The following is a 16,843-nucleotide window of genomic DNA, read 5'->3' as shown; positions in this document are numbered from 1 at the left end:
CGGTTTCTGAAGATAAACGTGATGAACAAATAGAAAGTGAGAATAGTCCAGTGACTCTGAAGGAGCCAGGTGGAATGGATGGTTTGGGGAAAGAATTTTTTTTTAAAGTACCTTCTAATAAAAGGAAGATAATTGATAAAATGGTTGATGCCAAAATAAGTAAAAGGAGTGAAGTGCAAGAAAATGTGGATCAGGGAACGGAAAGTGATGGTGGGTCTTCTGACTCCAGCATGACACTTTCTCAGGGGGATCTTAGTGGTCGGGAGTATGAACTTCATGATATTAAGTTATTCCTTAGATCAAAAAAAATAAAACCGGTGTGCGTGTGCAGGAATATTTTCCTGATGTTAAGCAGTTCGCTGAAAAGACAAGAAGCCTAATGGCAGAGAGTTGCTTTTCTAATAAAGAAGTCTATCGACTTAAGAAAATTGTGAGGAGTCTCAGTACTGATTTAAACAGCGATGTCGGTTACATTTGAAAGTAGAATGGCTGATGGGGTTTTACCTATTTGGGTGGCTTTTCTTTTCCTTTTTATTATGAGTGAAGTTCATGTAGCTACTTTGAATGTTAATGGGGCAAGAGATTCTAAAAAAAGAGCTACTATATATGAAGTAATTAAGCAAAAGAAAATCGATGTTGTTTTATTACAAGAAACTCATAGTAACTTGAGAAATGCTGCCGACTGGGCGAGGGAGTTTGATGGCATCCCTGTGTTAAGCCATAACACTTCAATAAGTGGGGGAGTTGCCATTTTATTCACAAAGAATTGTAGTCCTATTTCTTATGATGTGGATGAAATAGTAAAAGGTAGGCTTCTAAAAGCAAGAGCTGTTGTTGAAGGTTATGTGTTTGTTTTTATTTGTGTATATGTTCCAACTGCACCAGTTGAAAGAATGTTTTTTTTGGACATATTATATTCAACTCTACAAAACTGTTGCTCTGAAGACTTCTTGTTCCTGGGTGGTGATTTCAATTGTACTAAGAATAATCTAGATCGGAATCACATGGAGCCTCATCTGGCTTCGCGTAAACGCTTAATTCATATTAGTAAAAAGTATGATTTATGTGATATTTGGAGATCTTTAAATGGTAATGATAGACAGTACACTTGGCTTCACACACGTGATAATGTAATGTCATTAGCTAGGCTGGACAGACTCAAAAAATCTTATATAACACCAGTAAGTTTTTCAGATCACAGTATGGTGCACTGTAAGCTTATTTTAAGCTCAATAAAACCAAAAAGCGCCTACTGGCATTTTAATACTAATTTGTTGAGTGATAATTTTTTTAAGGAATCATTTAAGTACTTCTGGGAAGTTCACAGAGCAAAGAAGTCTTCTTTTTCTTCATTGCAACAGTGGTGGGATGTTGGTAAGATACAAATTAGACAGTTTACTCAACAGTATACTCATAACGTTACTAAGGAGTTGACTCGTTCCTTAGAGCTTTTGGAGGGAGAGATAATTGAATTTCAAAATCTGGCACAATCTACCGGCGAGATTCATTATTTAGAAGCCTGTTCAAAGCAGAAAGCTCAGTTAGTGGATTTACTGGGGCATAAAATACAGGGGGCTCTGGTTCGTTCACGCTTTCAAAGCATTGATCAGATGGATGCACCGTCCCAATACTTTTTCAATTTGGAAAAAAAGAATGGTCAGAAAGGGCTTATTCATGGTTTGTGCTCCGAAGATGGAGTATTAGTGTCAGATCCTGCTGGTATTCGGGGAAGAGCAGTTAATTTTTATCAAAATCTGTATAGGAGCGAGCTCAAGTCAGAGTGTTGTGTGGACAACGTTTTCCTTGACAGCCTACCAAAGGTGTCAGAGGAGGCCAATAAGGGTCTTGAAGGGGTGCTGACCCTGGAAGAGCTTTATAAGGCCCTGCAAAGCATGGAAACTGGGAGGGCCCCAGGAATGGATGGTCTCCCAATTGACTTCAATAAGGCTTTTTGGTTGAATATGGGTGTAGATCTGCTGGAGGTACTGAAGGACAGCTTGTTGGAGGGCGGGTTGCCGTTGAGTTGCCGAAGAGCGGTGATCACTCTTCTTCCAAAAAAAGGGGACCTCACAGATATAAAGAACTGGCGCCCTGTCTCGCTACTCTGCAGTGATTATAAAATACTTTCTAAGGCATTGGGAAGCAGAATGGCTGGAGATCAGACGTACTGTGTCCCTGGTAGATCTATATTTGACAATATTTCTTTAATTCGGGATATTTTCTATGTCTCTAAATTGTTAAATTTGGACTGTGGCTTGTTATCTTTGGATCAGGAGAAGGCATTTGACCGAGTAGAGCACTCATATTTGTGGAGTGCTTTAACAGCTTTTGGTTTTGGCAAAAACTTTATAGATATGATTAGGGTACTCTATTGTGACGTTGAGAGTATGCTGAAAATAAATGGTGGCTTATGTGCTCCTTTTCAGGTTCTTAGGGGTATCAGACAAGGTTGCCCCTTGTCTGGAGTGTTGTATTCCTTGGCTATTGAGCCATTGCTTCAACAGATAAGAGGTAAATTAAGTGGTTTGGTTTTACCAGTTTGTAATAAAAAGATTTGTTTGTCAGCTTATGCCGATGATATTATGGTTATGATCAACAGGCAAAGTGATGTGCAGATTTTATTTAATTTAATTGAAGAATTTAGACTGTTGTCTTCTGCAAAGGTTAATTGGAAGAAAAGTGATGCTGTATTGATAGGACAATGGGCTGATGGTAAACCTTGCCTTCCTGATGGGTTGTGTTGGGGAAATGGGGGTATAAAATATCTAGGAGTTCATCTAGGGGATGACAGTGTGTTACAAAAAAATTGGGAGGGTTTGATGGAAAAAATTTAATTTCTGTCCTCAATGCTTTCATGCTTTCATGCATTGTGTTAGATTAGAACCTTTGGTTATGAGATTAGAAGAATTGTTTTTGAGGTTTGATGAAACGTTTTGTATTGAGACTTTTATCTTGGGTTTTAAGTGGTTTCGGAAAATTTTTATTGTGAAGAGATACTGTTAAAATTGTAAATAAAGTTTTTTCAAAAATCAAATCTCTCTCTGTCTCTCTCTCTTTCTGTGTTACTGTCTCTCTCTCTCTCTCTCTCTCTGTCGCTCTTTGTCTATCCCTCTTTTTCTCTCTGTCTCTCTTTGTGTGTCTCTCTTTCTCTCTCTTTCTCTTTGTCTCTCTCCATCTCTCTTTGTCTCTTTGTCTCTCTTTGTCTCTCTCTCTGTCTCTTTCTGTCTGTCTCTCTCTCGCTCTCTGTCTCTCTTTGTCTGTCTCTCTTTCTCTCTCTATCTCTCTTTGTCTCTTTGTCTCTATTTGTCTCTCTCTCTCTCTCTCTCTCTCTCTCTCTCTCTCTCTTTCTTTGTGATTTTGCTGCAGTCTTGGCTGTTGTGTGTGCCTTTCCATTACGGCCAGCTGTTAAAGTTAATTAAAAAAGGGCATTCCTCTCCTCAACGGCTGACTCACTGCACGACTACTTTGCCTACTCTTGCTTGGATAGGCCATTATGCTTGTTGACTCGCTGATTCAAAGATACGTTCAGGAGAACGGAACCAAAAGCCTAATGGTTCGGAGGGAAGGGTGATACGGTGATGATGAAATGCACGTGTGTACAGACCAAACACATGATGTAAAGCATGGCCATCCGTCTTTTATAAAGAGCCAACAATCTGCATGTTTTCCTTCCAAACAAAGAACCCCAACAACCCATATCAGATTAGGTCCAATGTAGTCTATGTCCACGACGTTCCACTTCTGGGATTGCTCCGGTGCTTTTAGGCCGGAGAATCTTAACCAGTTGATTTGGTATTCGGCCAAACCCCAAAAATCTGGATTCGGTGCATCCCTAATATCTACTTCGATATATGAGGCTAGACACGGTCTTAAATATTGGATATCCAAATCTGTCTTTGACTGCCCGAATTAACTCCCACAAGATGAACATCCTCCCTAAATTCTTATATTTATTTCAGTGCATACCCATTTTTCTTCCATTTACCGTTTTTCGTCAAATTTATGCAATGATTTTAGGTTTCATATGGGTTTAGAAAACACCAGGGATACGCAAGCAGTTCTTACAGAGGCTGAGGGCGTTGGGAGGAATGGCACTACCAAAATTTGGATTTTATTACTGGGCAGACTATATTAGAATTACTGGCTACATTTTGGCTTGCACAGCTCCCCACCTGTCTGGCTTTAAGGAGAATTCCGGCCAATTTGTCGATATAAAAAAATAAATCGCCACTGCCAAGCCTCCTACTCAACAACACCAGATCGATCGCACACAAAATGGATGAGCTACAAATACACACAGAACTGCTGCATGATGATTATCACAGAAGCCTGGCTGAAGACAAGGTAGCTAGCTCGCCCTGCAACCGGCAGGAATCGAGACAAGATAGGTGAATTTGAACAATGTCTGAGTTGAAAACGCATCTTGTCGTCACGTAAGGGCCCTGTTCAGATTGCAGAGACATTTTAATTGCATTTTGTGTGCGTTAAGAGGCACAAAGGCACTCTAAAATCTGCCCGACAACTGTTGTTTCATTTTCTTTTACTTATTTGCAGCTGTATCATACAAATAAATAGTTAAAAAATCATACATTGTGATTTCTGGATTTTTTTTTTTTTAGATTATTTCTCTCACAGTGGACATGCACCTACGATGACAATTTCAGACCCCTCCATGATTTCTAAGTGGGAGAACTTGCAAAATAGCAGGGTGTTCAGATACTTATTTTCCTCACTGGGTTTGGTCTTGCTCCTCTCTAAGATCTTACTGGATAGAAATCTTTAGTTCATTGGGAAAGCAATCTTTTTCACTCTACTCGCCAGGCGAGTAAAATCTTATTACAGTGGACATTTCCGGCACCACCTCCGCATACCCGTTGGTTAAGGGAAGTTCTTGGGTTTGTCAAATTGGAAAGAATTTGATGTATACTAAGGGGCTCACTGAGAAAATTCAATAAAATATGGGACCCCTTTTAATACTTTCGAGACGGGCATTTTCCAAATATCCCTGAGTGATGTACTTACTGAAATGCTATGACGAGCAGCAGACCAGCCCACAGCCTTTGTTTTTCTTATTTTTCTTTTTTTATCCCCCTTTTTATTTTTATTTTTTCTCTTTTTGTATTGTCTTAATAGTGCTCTGTCTTTGTTTTAACATTTGCATGATACCCTGTTTGGACCACCTTTGCACTGTTTATTGTTTTGTCATCATTGTTGGAAAATGTAATATACAGATTGGGAAAATATATAAAAAATATACACTCACCTTAAAGATTATTAGGAACACCTGTAAGATTTCTCGTTAATGCGATTATCTAATCAACCAATCACATTGCAGCTACTTCAATGCATTTAGGGGTGTGGTCCAGGTCTAGACAATCTCCTGAACTCCAAACTGAATGTCAGAATGGGAAAGAAAGGTGATCTAGGCTACTTTGAGCGTGGCGTGGTTGTTGGTGCCAGACGTGCTGGTCTGAGTATTTCCCAATCTGCTCAGTTACTGGGATTTTCACGCACAACCATTTCTAGGGTTTACAAAGAATGGTCTGAAAAAGGAAAAACATCCAGTATGCTGCAGTCCTGGGGGGCCAAAATGCCTTGTTGATGCTAGAGGTCAGAGGAGAATGGGCCGACTGATTCCAGCTGATAGAAGATCAACTTTGACTCAAATAACCACTCGTTACAACCGAGGTCTGCAGCAAAGCATTTGTGAAGTCACAACACGCACAACCTTGAGGCAGATGGGCTACACCAACAGAAGACCCCACCGGCTACCACTCATCTCCACTAAAAATAGGAAAAAGGGGCTACAATTTGCACAAGCTCACCAAAAGTTGAAGACTGTAAAAATGTTGCCTGGTCTGAGGAGTCTCTTTCTGTTGAGACATTCAGATAGTAGACTCAGAATTTGGCGTAAACAGAATGAGAAAATGGATCGGTCATGCCTTGTTACCACTGGGCTACTGCTGGTGGTGTAATGGTGTGGGGGATGTTTTCTTGGCACACTTTAGGCCCCTTAGTACCAATTGGGTTTCTGACCATGTCCATCCCTTTATGACCACCATGTACCCATCCTCTGATGGCTACTTCCAGCAGGATAATGCACCATGTCACAAAGCTCAAATCATTTCAAATTGGTTTCTTGAACATGAAAATGAGTTCACTGTACTAAAATGGCCCCCACAGTCACCAGATCTCAACCCAATAGAACATCTTTGGGATATGGTAGAATGGGAGCTTCGTGCCCTGGATGTGTCAACTGTAAGATGCTATCCTCTCAATATGGGCCAACATTTCTAAAGAATGCTTCCAGCACCTTGTTGAATCAATGCCACAAAGAATTAAGGCAGTTCTGAAGGCAAAAGGGGGTCAAACACGGCATTAGTAGGGTGTTCCTAATAATCCTTTAGGTGAGTGTATATATTGGATATCAAGTGTTGTCTTTTCCTGTTTTTTTTAATGCTGCATTACATTACAGTCATTTTCTGAACTTACCAGACTGTTCTAGCTGTTCTATTATCTGCCTTTACCAACTCTCATTGTGTTAATGTTTTGTGAAAGCACCAATAGTCAACCCTACAATATCGACGCAATATCGACATTGATGTATTTGGTCAAAAATATCGTGCTATTTGTTTTTTTCCAAATCACCCAGCTCTAGCATCATGTATCAGCGTACCAGTACAAATGTAGCTGCTGCAGTTGTCCAACCTACAGACCTGCGAATGGTTGTCATCCTGCAGTCCTGTATGATCTATCACCTTATCTTATCTATTTCTCTCACACACAAACACACATACACACACATACACACACACACGACACACACACACACACACACACACACACACACACACACACACACACACACACACACAAATGCCTGATTTGTGTGTGTGTTTTGGCCTGCGGTGATCCATCACCATGCGGCTATGTCTAGATAAGACCAGAGACCACACCAGAGAGGGAGTGTGTGAGGGAGGGAGAGATAGACAGACAGCAAGAAAAGAGTAAGTGATGGGGGGCAGGAAGTGATTAGAAGAAGAGGAGATTAGTTAGCTAGTTAGTTAGTTAACACAGATATCAGAGGAAGACAGTCAACACAAGAGCAGACCAGAAAAAAGAAAAGAGAGCTCATGGGAGTAAAGCTGAGCTGCGAGGTTTGAATCGTTAAGTTAAATAAGTAAATTAATCGAATTAATCTAACTATTTTGTTAATCTATTAATCAATTTGAGTCCAAACTTGTGTGTCAGCTTGTTAAATGTGAATATGTTGTAGTTCCTCCTCTGTGACAGGAAACTGAATTTCTTTGAGTTGTGGCAACATGGCATCATGACTTTGCGTAAACATACGCGGCAACTGTCTTAAGCCAAGTGGCGTGTTAACTGTACGCATTTTGAGCTATCCACGTGTATGTCTACGCTGTATACAGCATACTTGCCGTGTTATCGCGAGAGCAACGTGCTAACGCGAGAACGTGTTATCGCGAGAAGAAAGCTATGGTTGAGTTTAGTAAAAGAAGAACGGGGTTGGCTTTACAAATAGAAGAAAGCCACTTTAGGAAACGCCACACGCGGGACACGAACCCCGGTCTCCCGGGTGTAAGTCCTGTGTTTTGAACCACAGCGCAGATTTGGGGGCCTCATTTAGGTGCCATTTAATTGCCTGTGCTGCCCTCTGATGCTCCGAAACAGACGTTACAGACAACAGAGTCATCACTACACGTGGCACTAGATAACATTACATCAAACTTAGCAGGTAGTGTTAGCCTACTGTTAGCTAGTAGCTGGCTTAAACAAGGTTAAAATGATGAGAGCTAAACAGCCTATCATGTGGTTGTATTTCACTAGAAAGGATTTCAACACCGGGACGTCCAACAGTCTGCAGCTAAAGACACCGAGGAGACTAGCTGACCTTTGAGACACTGCTGCGTGAGTCGGGAGTTGTCGAAAAAGCATTCTTTTAGTCAAGATGTGTCTTCATGAGGAATAAGACACACACGCACACAGGCAGGCAGGCACACACACTAGGGCTGGACGATTCATCGTTGTCAAATCGAAATCGCGATTTGAAAGAATGCGGTTAGCAAATCGTGAAGAACACAATTAATCAAATGTGCAATATTTAGTTGAATGTTTGGTTTAACATTATTTATTCCTCTTTTTATTATTATATTTACTGTTTTACAAGATAAATGCTGGATTAATGTTACATATCACTTGGAACGCTGGTGATATCACGCTGGAAATCTATGTTCCTCGCATATAGATATGTACTCTTGTTGCCTCTTCCCACACACACACACACATACACACACACACACACACACACACACACACACATTTTCTGCTCTCAACTAGTCATTTTGGTGTCTAAACTTAACTGTCGTCGCCGCGTGACAGTCACCTTTTGTCAGCTAAATTTAACTTTAAGGACGCCTACACTTAACTGTCATGTGACCGGCCAGCGGCTGCTGTAATTTCATAGCATATCATATGAATTATTGTGCGTACATTTTCGTACGATATCATACAAACCCGTTCTTGAGAATGCGTTGCAGGGTTCACTTTGGCGTCACTTTCCCCCCTTGCAGTGTAGGGTTAGGTTCAGATTCAGATTGTGGTTTGGAGTAAAAATTGAAATATATACTTGGCAATTAAAGGATATATATTATTATTATACAGTATATATTAAGGTAAACCCAATAAAGAAACAAGCACACACATTTAGACAAAAAAATATAGAGAGGTTGAAATAAATGAACCAGAGAGAAACGGAGAAAGCAAAGATGGAGCGGGTGGGCTGAGACACAGAGCAGGGCTGCCTGCTTCTCTGTAATGACATGTCTGATAACCACAAAAACAACAACGCAGCTCATTACTGGTGTTGCCTCTTCACACACACACACACACACACACACACACACACACACACACACACACACACACACAGTCTCCAACATCGACAGCAAGGACAATACAGCTCATTACTTCATCTCCGCTACAGACAGAAACGGCTCTAACTCTGTCCGTCACGTTGTCGAGGGGAATTCGATCAGGAAGGCTTGAGCCCTGTGATTGGTTGCCATAGGAAACCGACTGTTTACCTTGGCGGCTGTGGGTTCAAGCTTCGGCTGGTGAGGCGCGTTATCACGTACGCACTTCCTATCTCGTCATTCATCTGTGCCCTGGAAAAAGTCCTCACTCTCTGATTTTTCCAGGGAGCTATTATTGGTTTCATGATAGAAAGGAGCAGTGTTTCCCACAGATTAGGAAGCAACTCGTGGCATGTCAGAGAGAGAGAGAGAGAGAGAGAGACACGCACGCAGTTGGATGCTGTCCTCTCCTACTTCAATGCCTAACGAATGTATCTCTTTCTCTCCCCTGTCTTTCACTGGTTGAAGCCTGAAAATACTGTAAAACAAATTAATACCAGAACTAATTCCTCTGTTTCAGACTGAGACCTCCGGTTCAGGCTGGTCCTCATCCTCAACACGCGTCTTTTTCAGTCGCGGAAAATACTGGATTGAAGCAGAAAACATTCAGTGCAAGAGTAAAAAATGACATAACATTATTTATAATAAGTTCATTTGATTCACAGCTGCTACATATGGTGTTTTGACCTCGACAACCCAACTGCATTTTACCGCAAACTTGCGACTAGTTAACTTTCTAAAGCGGGCGCAATCGCTTGTTTGCTAAGAGTCGGTGATTGTGAACGTGTGATTGTGTGAAGGTGTTCACCAGATAGATGCCAACCTTTGGTGAACTTGTGAATTTCGCCAGCCGTCTTCTCTCCTTGATGGAGACAGACGCTGTGTGCACGGTGGGCTCGATGGTGTTTTAAGCCCCCAACGTCGCCTTACAGGCACCAACCCTCAAAAAAAAAAAAATAAATAACGAAACACAATCTGCGGTGGCCAATGCTGAGAGCAGTTCAGCAATGGAACACAGTGCCGGCAACTATTAGAGTCTTTGTCATTCTTTTCATTTAAAAATAATGCAAAAACATGGCTGGTAGAGAGCCAAACTTGTGGGCACTAATGTTATCTGTGTGCATTTAAACTTTATATAAGTAATTTACTGGAATTGTATTTATTAACCATAATGTGTTGTATGTCATTTTATCTTGTGATTTTATACTTGTCATTATTTTAAAGGTTGCCTGTTTTACATCTGGCTGGGGGACTACCGATGAAAATTAGCACTTTTGAGCTAACTTGGGAATATTTACATTGTTTCAATGTTGATTAATGCTCACTGTCCCCTTTCAAAAATAACCGCCACACATTAGTCTGTGTGTGGGAAACACTGAGGAGCATGTTGTCGACGTAAAGCTGTGACACGTAGAGGCAGAAAGGTTTATGTAACGGCAACTAGAGCTGCAAAGATTAATCGATTAATCAATGTTGTCAACTATGACATTAATTGCTATCTTTATTTAGTAATCGATTAATCAGTTTAGAGTCCTTTTCTATAAAAATAGTGAAACTTGTGTGACGTCAGCTTGTTAAATGTGAATATGTTCTAGTTTCTTCTCTCCTCCTTCCTTCCATCCTTCCTTCCTTCTCTGCATTTCTTCCTCCTTCCCTACGTACTTCCTTTCTTCCGTCTTCTTTCCTTCCCTTTTTCCGTCCTTCCTTATTCATTCTTCCTTTACTTTCCTACCATTCTTCCTTCCTTCCCTTTTCTGTCCATGCTTCTTTCATCCCTTCCTTCCCTCTTCTTTTCGTCCCTATTTCCTTTCCTATACACTATACACATACTTGAAACTTTTTTCTAAAAAGTTAAAACTTGTGTGATGCCAGCTTGTTAAATGTGAATATATTCTAGTGTCTTCTCTCCTCTGTGACAGGAAACTGAATATCTTTGAGTTGTGGACTAAACAAGACATTTGAAGAAGTTATTTGGGGCTTTTTGGGAAACACTGATCCACATTTTTTAGAAATATTTTAGAAACATAGCAACTCATCCAGAAAATGTGAAAGGTATCGTTAGTTGCAACCCTAGTGGAGCAACCCGTTCTTACTCCGAACCCTACAGCGTGTTTGTACAACATACCGGGGAGAGCAGCAGCTACACAGGGTTTAGCGAGTAGTATGTAAGGACGAAAGTCCGCGTAAGGAGGCAGGTCGGGGTGGCTGATGGGTCAAACCCGGGACTTTCACCCAGGAGACCGGGGTTCAGGTCCCGCGTGTTTCCTAAAGTCGCTTTCTTCTTTAACCGTCCCGTTATTCCTGCGTGTCACGGAACCGTAAGCCCACCCGCCAATAGTCCCGATCAAGCGCGTTTAGATAAAGCGTGTTATAGGACGCTAAAGGAGACTTTTAGCGTCAATAACAACGACAAAGGCACCCGACCAAGCGTCCGTATTTTAGGAGATGGGAGTGAGAACGTGTTGAGTGGATTATTGTCCGTCACTGCATCGATGCAGAATCATCTACATCCGCCCCCTACTCATTTCCCAATCACAACATTGATCCCAGTATGTTTTTTGTCACTTTTTCCCACGCATTAATCCTTAAACTAATCTCTTTGCTGGCTGTCATTCTCACCACATTTTCGTCTCTGGGACACTGCCAGACCAAATTAGCCACACAAAAAAAAAAACGAATTAGACACGTGTGGCCTTTTCAAATCACTTCTTCTTTACCCCGACACACAGAGCACACGATTTAATTACATAGACATTTGCTACATAGCTTGATGCAGAAAAGGCACAAATTGTTGCAGAAAAAATCACCAGAATGCAGGAAGTGTTTGATATGCTCAACATTTCTATTATTCTCAAAAGTGGAGATGTCTCTTATCTGACATTCTGAGCAGAATTTGGTAGATTTGTCGATGTTGAGACTCTTCATATGCAGGCTGTGAAACAGGTTGCTGTTAAAACATGTAATCATTGGGCGCTTGGGTAGCTCTCCTGGTAGAGCGTGCACCCCTTTGCTGCATGTCATTCCCCCTCTCTCTCCCCTTTCAAGTCTAAGCTGGCCGGTCGGATATAAACGCCTAAAATGCCCAAAAAATAATCTTAAAAAAACATGTTATGTTTGTTTTGCTTGATTTGCTAAATTCTAGGATGGCTACGTAACATTTTTGCTGACTTTTGTAGGGCTTTATTTCTACAAAAATGCGGAAAAAGAGACAAAAATTTTAAAGAAAAGTGACAAAAACGTTTCAGAAAGCCACAAGGAATTGGTAAAAACTAAGATATTTGACTTTTTCAATGAAACAAAAGCATGTCAACAAACATTACATGTCTGGCCCTTCATGTGATTCTCTTTTCCCAGTGTGGCCCTTGGTGAAAATGAGTTTGACCCCTCTGATCCAATACTACTTGCAGTAGTATTAGATCAGAGTACATAAAAAACTATGGGTTATTTCTAAAGCAGCCATGGCCTATCCAGGTCTGGGTCACAGTGGCAGCGTCTAAAGGGCGTCCTCCCCCATTTCTTTTCCTCTGACATGTTTAGTGAAGCGTAATCTCCAGAGGCAGCAGACCTCCTGATGTTTACATGTTAAGAATTATTCAGTTATATCTATAATGATGGACCGAGGGCCCCAGTCTCACTGGGAGCTTTCTGGTTTCTCTGTGGGCATGTAGAGCTTCAGTGAGCCGGGAAATAATAATTTAAAACAAACACCACTGCTTTGTTATTGTGTATTTCTTACGGAAAACTACATACAAACTTTGGGGGTATCACCTGCTTGAAACCAAAAACCAGGAGCTCCAAAAACAAAACCCAGAGGGTCATTGGTTTGGGCTAAGGTGGTTATTCTCAGAGCCGCGTCTCTGCGAAGTCCACTTAAATTTAGAAACGGCAGTTTTTGTGTGTGTGGGTCACCTGGTTGGGGATGTGCAGGTTGAAGTCTAGTCCACAGACAAACTCTGAGTGATGTTCCACGGTGTCCAGGAGAGGCTGGTTCCTGCTGTAGTCCCAGAACCTGCGCGCACACACACACACACACACACACACACATATCAGCCCTGCTATTCTCTTAAAGAGATCGACGCACACACCAGCGCACCAGTATAAACTTCAGGCCACTAACGTAGACTACGGAGAAAAGGGCGAAAGGATCGGTCACAATCAACACACTCAGGACCTGCTGCTAGTCTCCTAAAGAGGCGTGGCCGTGTCGGAGCCAGACAGCGATGGAAGTAGAGAGATGATGTCACACAGACGACCAGCAATGTGTGCTCAGAAGAAGTTATGGATCTGAAAGTTATGATCCCTTATATCATATAAAAGTCCGTAAATAGTGGTCCCCTAATACTGTATCTGAAGTCTCTTTTATATAGACCTTAGTGGTCCCCTAATACTGTATCTGAATGCTCTTTTATATAGACCTTAGTGGTCCCCTAATACTGTATCTGAATGCTCTTTTATATAGACCTTAGTGGTCCCCTAATACTGGATCTGAAGTCTCTTTTATATAGACCTTAGTGGTCCCCTAATACTGTATCTGAAGTCTCTTTTATATAGACCTTAGTGGTCCCCTAATTTTGTATCTGAAGTCTCTTTTATATAGACCTTAGTGGTCCCCTAATACTGTATCTGAAGTCTCTTTTATATAGACCTTAGTGGTCCCCTAATACTGTATCTGAAGTCTCTTTTATATAGACCTTAGTGGTCCCCTAATACTGTATCTGAAGTCTCTTTTATATAGACCTTAGTGGTCCCCTAATACTGTATCTGAAGTCTCTTTTATATAGACCTTAGTGGTCCCCTAATTCTGTATCTGAAGTCTCTTTTATATAGACCTTAGTGGTCCCCTAATACTGTATCTGAATGCTCTTTTATATAGACCTTAGTGATCCCCTAATACTGTATCTGAAGTCTCTTTTATATAGACCTTAGTGGTCCTCTAATACTGTATCTGAAGTCTCTTTTATATAGACCTTAGTGGTCCCCTAATACTGTATCTGAAGTCTCTTTTATATAGGCCTTAGTGGACCTCTAATTCTGTATCTGAAGTCTCTTTTATATAGACCTTAGTGGTCCTCTAATACTGTATCTGAAGTCTCTTTTATATAGACCTTAGTGGTCCCCTAATACTGTATCTGAAGTCTCTTTTATATAGGCCTTAGTGGTCCCCTAATACTGTATCTGAAGTCTCTTTTATATAGGCCTTAGTGGTCCTCTAATACTGTATCTGAAGTCTCTTTTATATAGACCTTAGTGGTCCCCTAATACTGTATCTGAAGTCTCTTTTATATAGACCTTAGTGGTCCCCTAATACTGTATCTGAAGTCTCTTTTATATAGGCCTTAGTGGTCCTCTAATACTGTATCTGAAGTCTCTTTTATATAGACCTTAGTGGTCCCCTAATACTGTATCTGAAGTCTCTTTTATATAGACCTTAGTGGTCCCCTAATACTGTATCTGAAGTCTCTTTTATATAGACCTTAGTGGTCCCCTAATACTGTATCTGAAGTCTCTTTTATATAGACCTTAGTGGTCCCCTAATACTGTATCTGAAGTCTCTTTTATATAGGCCTTAGTGGTCCTCTAATTCTGTATCTGAAGTATCTTTCCCAAAATTCAGCCTTGGTGCAGAATGGTACAGCCATTAGAGCCAGTCATAATCTTCTCCTTATGACCTCATAAGGAGAAGATTCCTGATTGGTCCATCTGAGCTTTCATTTTCTCAAAGGCAGAGCAGGAGACCCAGGGCTCAGTTATACCTATCACCATTTCTTCCCACTGGGGGACCATAGGCAGGCCGAGGGAACTCATATTAATGTTAAAAAAACCTCATAAAGTCAGACCTTTAAAAGATTGAGCATTGGTCTGGTAATAGCCAGACTAGTTCTCACCTGAAGTGAACCGAACTCTAGTTCACTTGGAAGAGAACCGAGACTCCTTCCTTTTAAGCGAACCAGAGTTTGTTTGAGCCGCAGAGTTCGGATGACCTTTCACACCGCCCCGAACCAACCGGACTATCCTCCCAAATGCTCCAGGATTCGTTTTAAACAGACTAAACGAGGTAAGTGTGAAAGTAACCTAAGTAAAGATCCTTAGCTAGTTCATTCTACAAAGATTAACGCAGAGCTTAATCAATAAATTTATTGGCATGACAAGACAGTGCTTATATTGCCAAGGTAACATATCAATAAAAGGAAATTAACAACAACTGGCACAACAAACTGTAATGAGAAAACTTAAACATAAAGTGATGAAGGCATGAGGAGTACAATGGTACAGCAAAATCAGTACACAACCTATCAGAATTGTTACAACTTTGTCACAATTTAAGTATACGGATTGATGACTCACTGTACATGATTATAAATGGTATGCATGCATAGGATTCAACACAGAAAAGAAGGGAGGAAGATGAGTTAGAGATATGCAGAGAGAGAAGAGTTTAAAGATGTAAGGAGGAAGGGATGTAAACTAAAGAAAGAAAGCAATGTATAGAGTGATATGCAGACAAATAAATATATATATAAGAGGCAAAAGAGAAAGGAGAGCAAGAGATGGAGAAAGATTAGAAGTGGAAAGAAACAGAGGGCCAATAAAACACTGCCGCTAGACGTCAGGCAGCACCAGCCAATCAGACTAATTGAAAGACTGTGTCTCTTCCTGGTCTTGACAGAGTAGTGCGTGTGTGAGTGTGTGTGTGTGTGTGTGTGTGTGTGTGTGTGTGTGTGTGTGTGTGTGTGTGTGTGTGTGTGTGTGTGTGTGTGTGTGTGTGTGTGTGTCCAAAGCTCTGACTCAGCAAACACTCCCTCCAGACTCATCCACTTTGCAAATGTAATTAAATCATTTTCAGAGGGAACACTGCAGCTCCCATTGGGCTCCATTAGGCCCGTATTACACACACACACACACACACACACACACACACACACACACACACACACACACACACACACACTGAGCGATGGGTGTCTGGGGAGACTCAGGCATTGAGAGATATTATATATTGAATGAGTTCTTAGTGTAAATCACTGCTCACACTTGATTTCCTGATGGGTACACGTGTGTGTGCGACAATGCCCCACACACTGGTTTCATTCTTAATGAGCAGAGTGAGTTGGTTTCTGGACTTTGGTGACGATTGATGAACTCAAACTGTTAGAGAAATAAACAATCTTTCTAAGTTGGCCAGAAGATGCTTCTTCAGGGTGGGGAACGTGAGCTTCAGTGCGGCAAAATGCGGCATTGCTTTGACGTGATTAAACTTCCTTTAAGGTAAAGCACTTTGAATTGCCTCGTGGCTGAAATATGCTACATGATGCATTACCGTTATCAGGTTGTTGCATGTGAGAAAAGAAAAGTAAAATGATTCAGTAGCAGGTACAGCCTGCTGCACATCAGGTGATTGACAGGTGTGTTTTCACTCTGACATCATGAATACTTCCTACACCTGACTGGTCTTTGTCTTCGCTTTCCAATTTGGTTCTGGAAATATGCTAAAACTATTCGACAAAATCAGTTTTAGGATACCGCTTCGTTTAATATCTAAATGTTTGAAAAAAACATAAAAAGCAAGAGCAAGGATTTATTATCTTGGAGAGGTGGAAAAAAACATAAAAAGTAAGAGCAAGGATTTATTATCTTGGAGAGATGATGAGGTGGAACTTCACTGAAAGGTCCGTATATAAGACTGATCATTTCCAAAAGGTCTCCATTTGTGTCCGTCCAGATTACAAAGCAAACCCGGATTTTCAAACCAAAACGGGGGCAGCAGTGTTTCCAAGGGGTATCTTGTACGTGGCGCAGCGCTAGGAAAAGCCCGACGCAGTGTCAGACAGTGTCTTTACTAGTTTAAGAGCAACACAGTTGTCAGTTTCCCGTCCAGCGCCTGTGTCGTTTAAATAACAATGTGTTCATGT

The 16,843-nt window shown here is 41.1% G+C and overlaps 1 protein-coding gene across 1 annotated transcript in view; it reads right to left on the bottom strand.

Annotated features, from left to right (window-relative positions):
• Positions 1 to 16,843, bottom strand: part of pex7 (peroxisomal biogenesis factor 7) — a 59,680-nt gene that overhangs the window by 9,376 nt on the left and 33,461 nt on the right. The window contains exon 10 of the mRNA XM_028605486.1: positions 12,843 to 12,942. Within this exon, the coding sequence (XP_028461287.1) occupies positions 12,843 to 12,942 (100 nt within the window). The remainder of the gene's footprint in view (positions 1 to 12,842; positions 12,943 to 16,843) is intronic.

Source organism: Perca flavescens, chromosome 18 (assembly GCF_004354835.1).
Source record: "Perca flavescens isolate YP-PL-M2 chromosome 18, PFLA_1.0, whole genome shotgun sequence".
In the NCBI taxonomy this organism is placed as follows: domain Eukaryota; kingdom Metazoa; phylum Chordata; class Actinopteri; order Perciformes; family Percidae; genus Perca; species Perca flavescens.
This window is presented reverse-complemented; position numbering and strand designations above follow the sequence as displayed.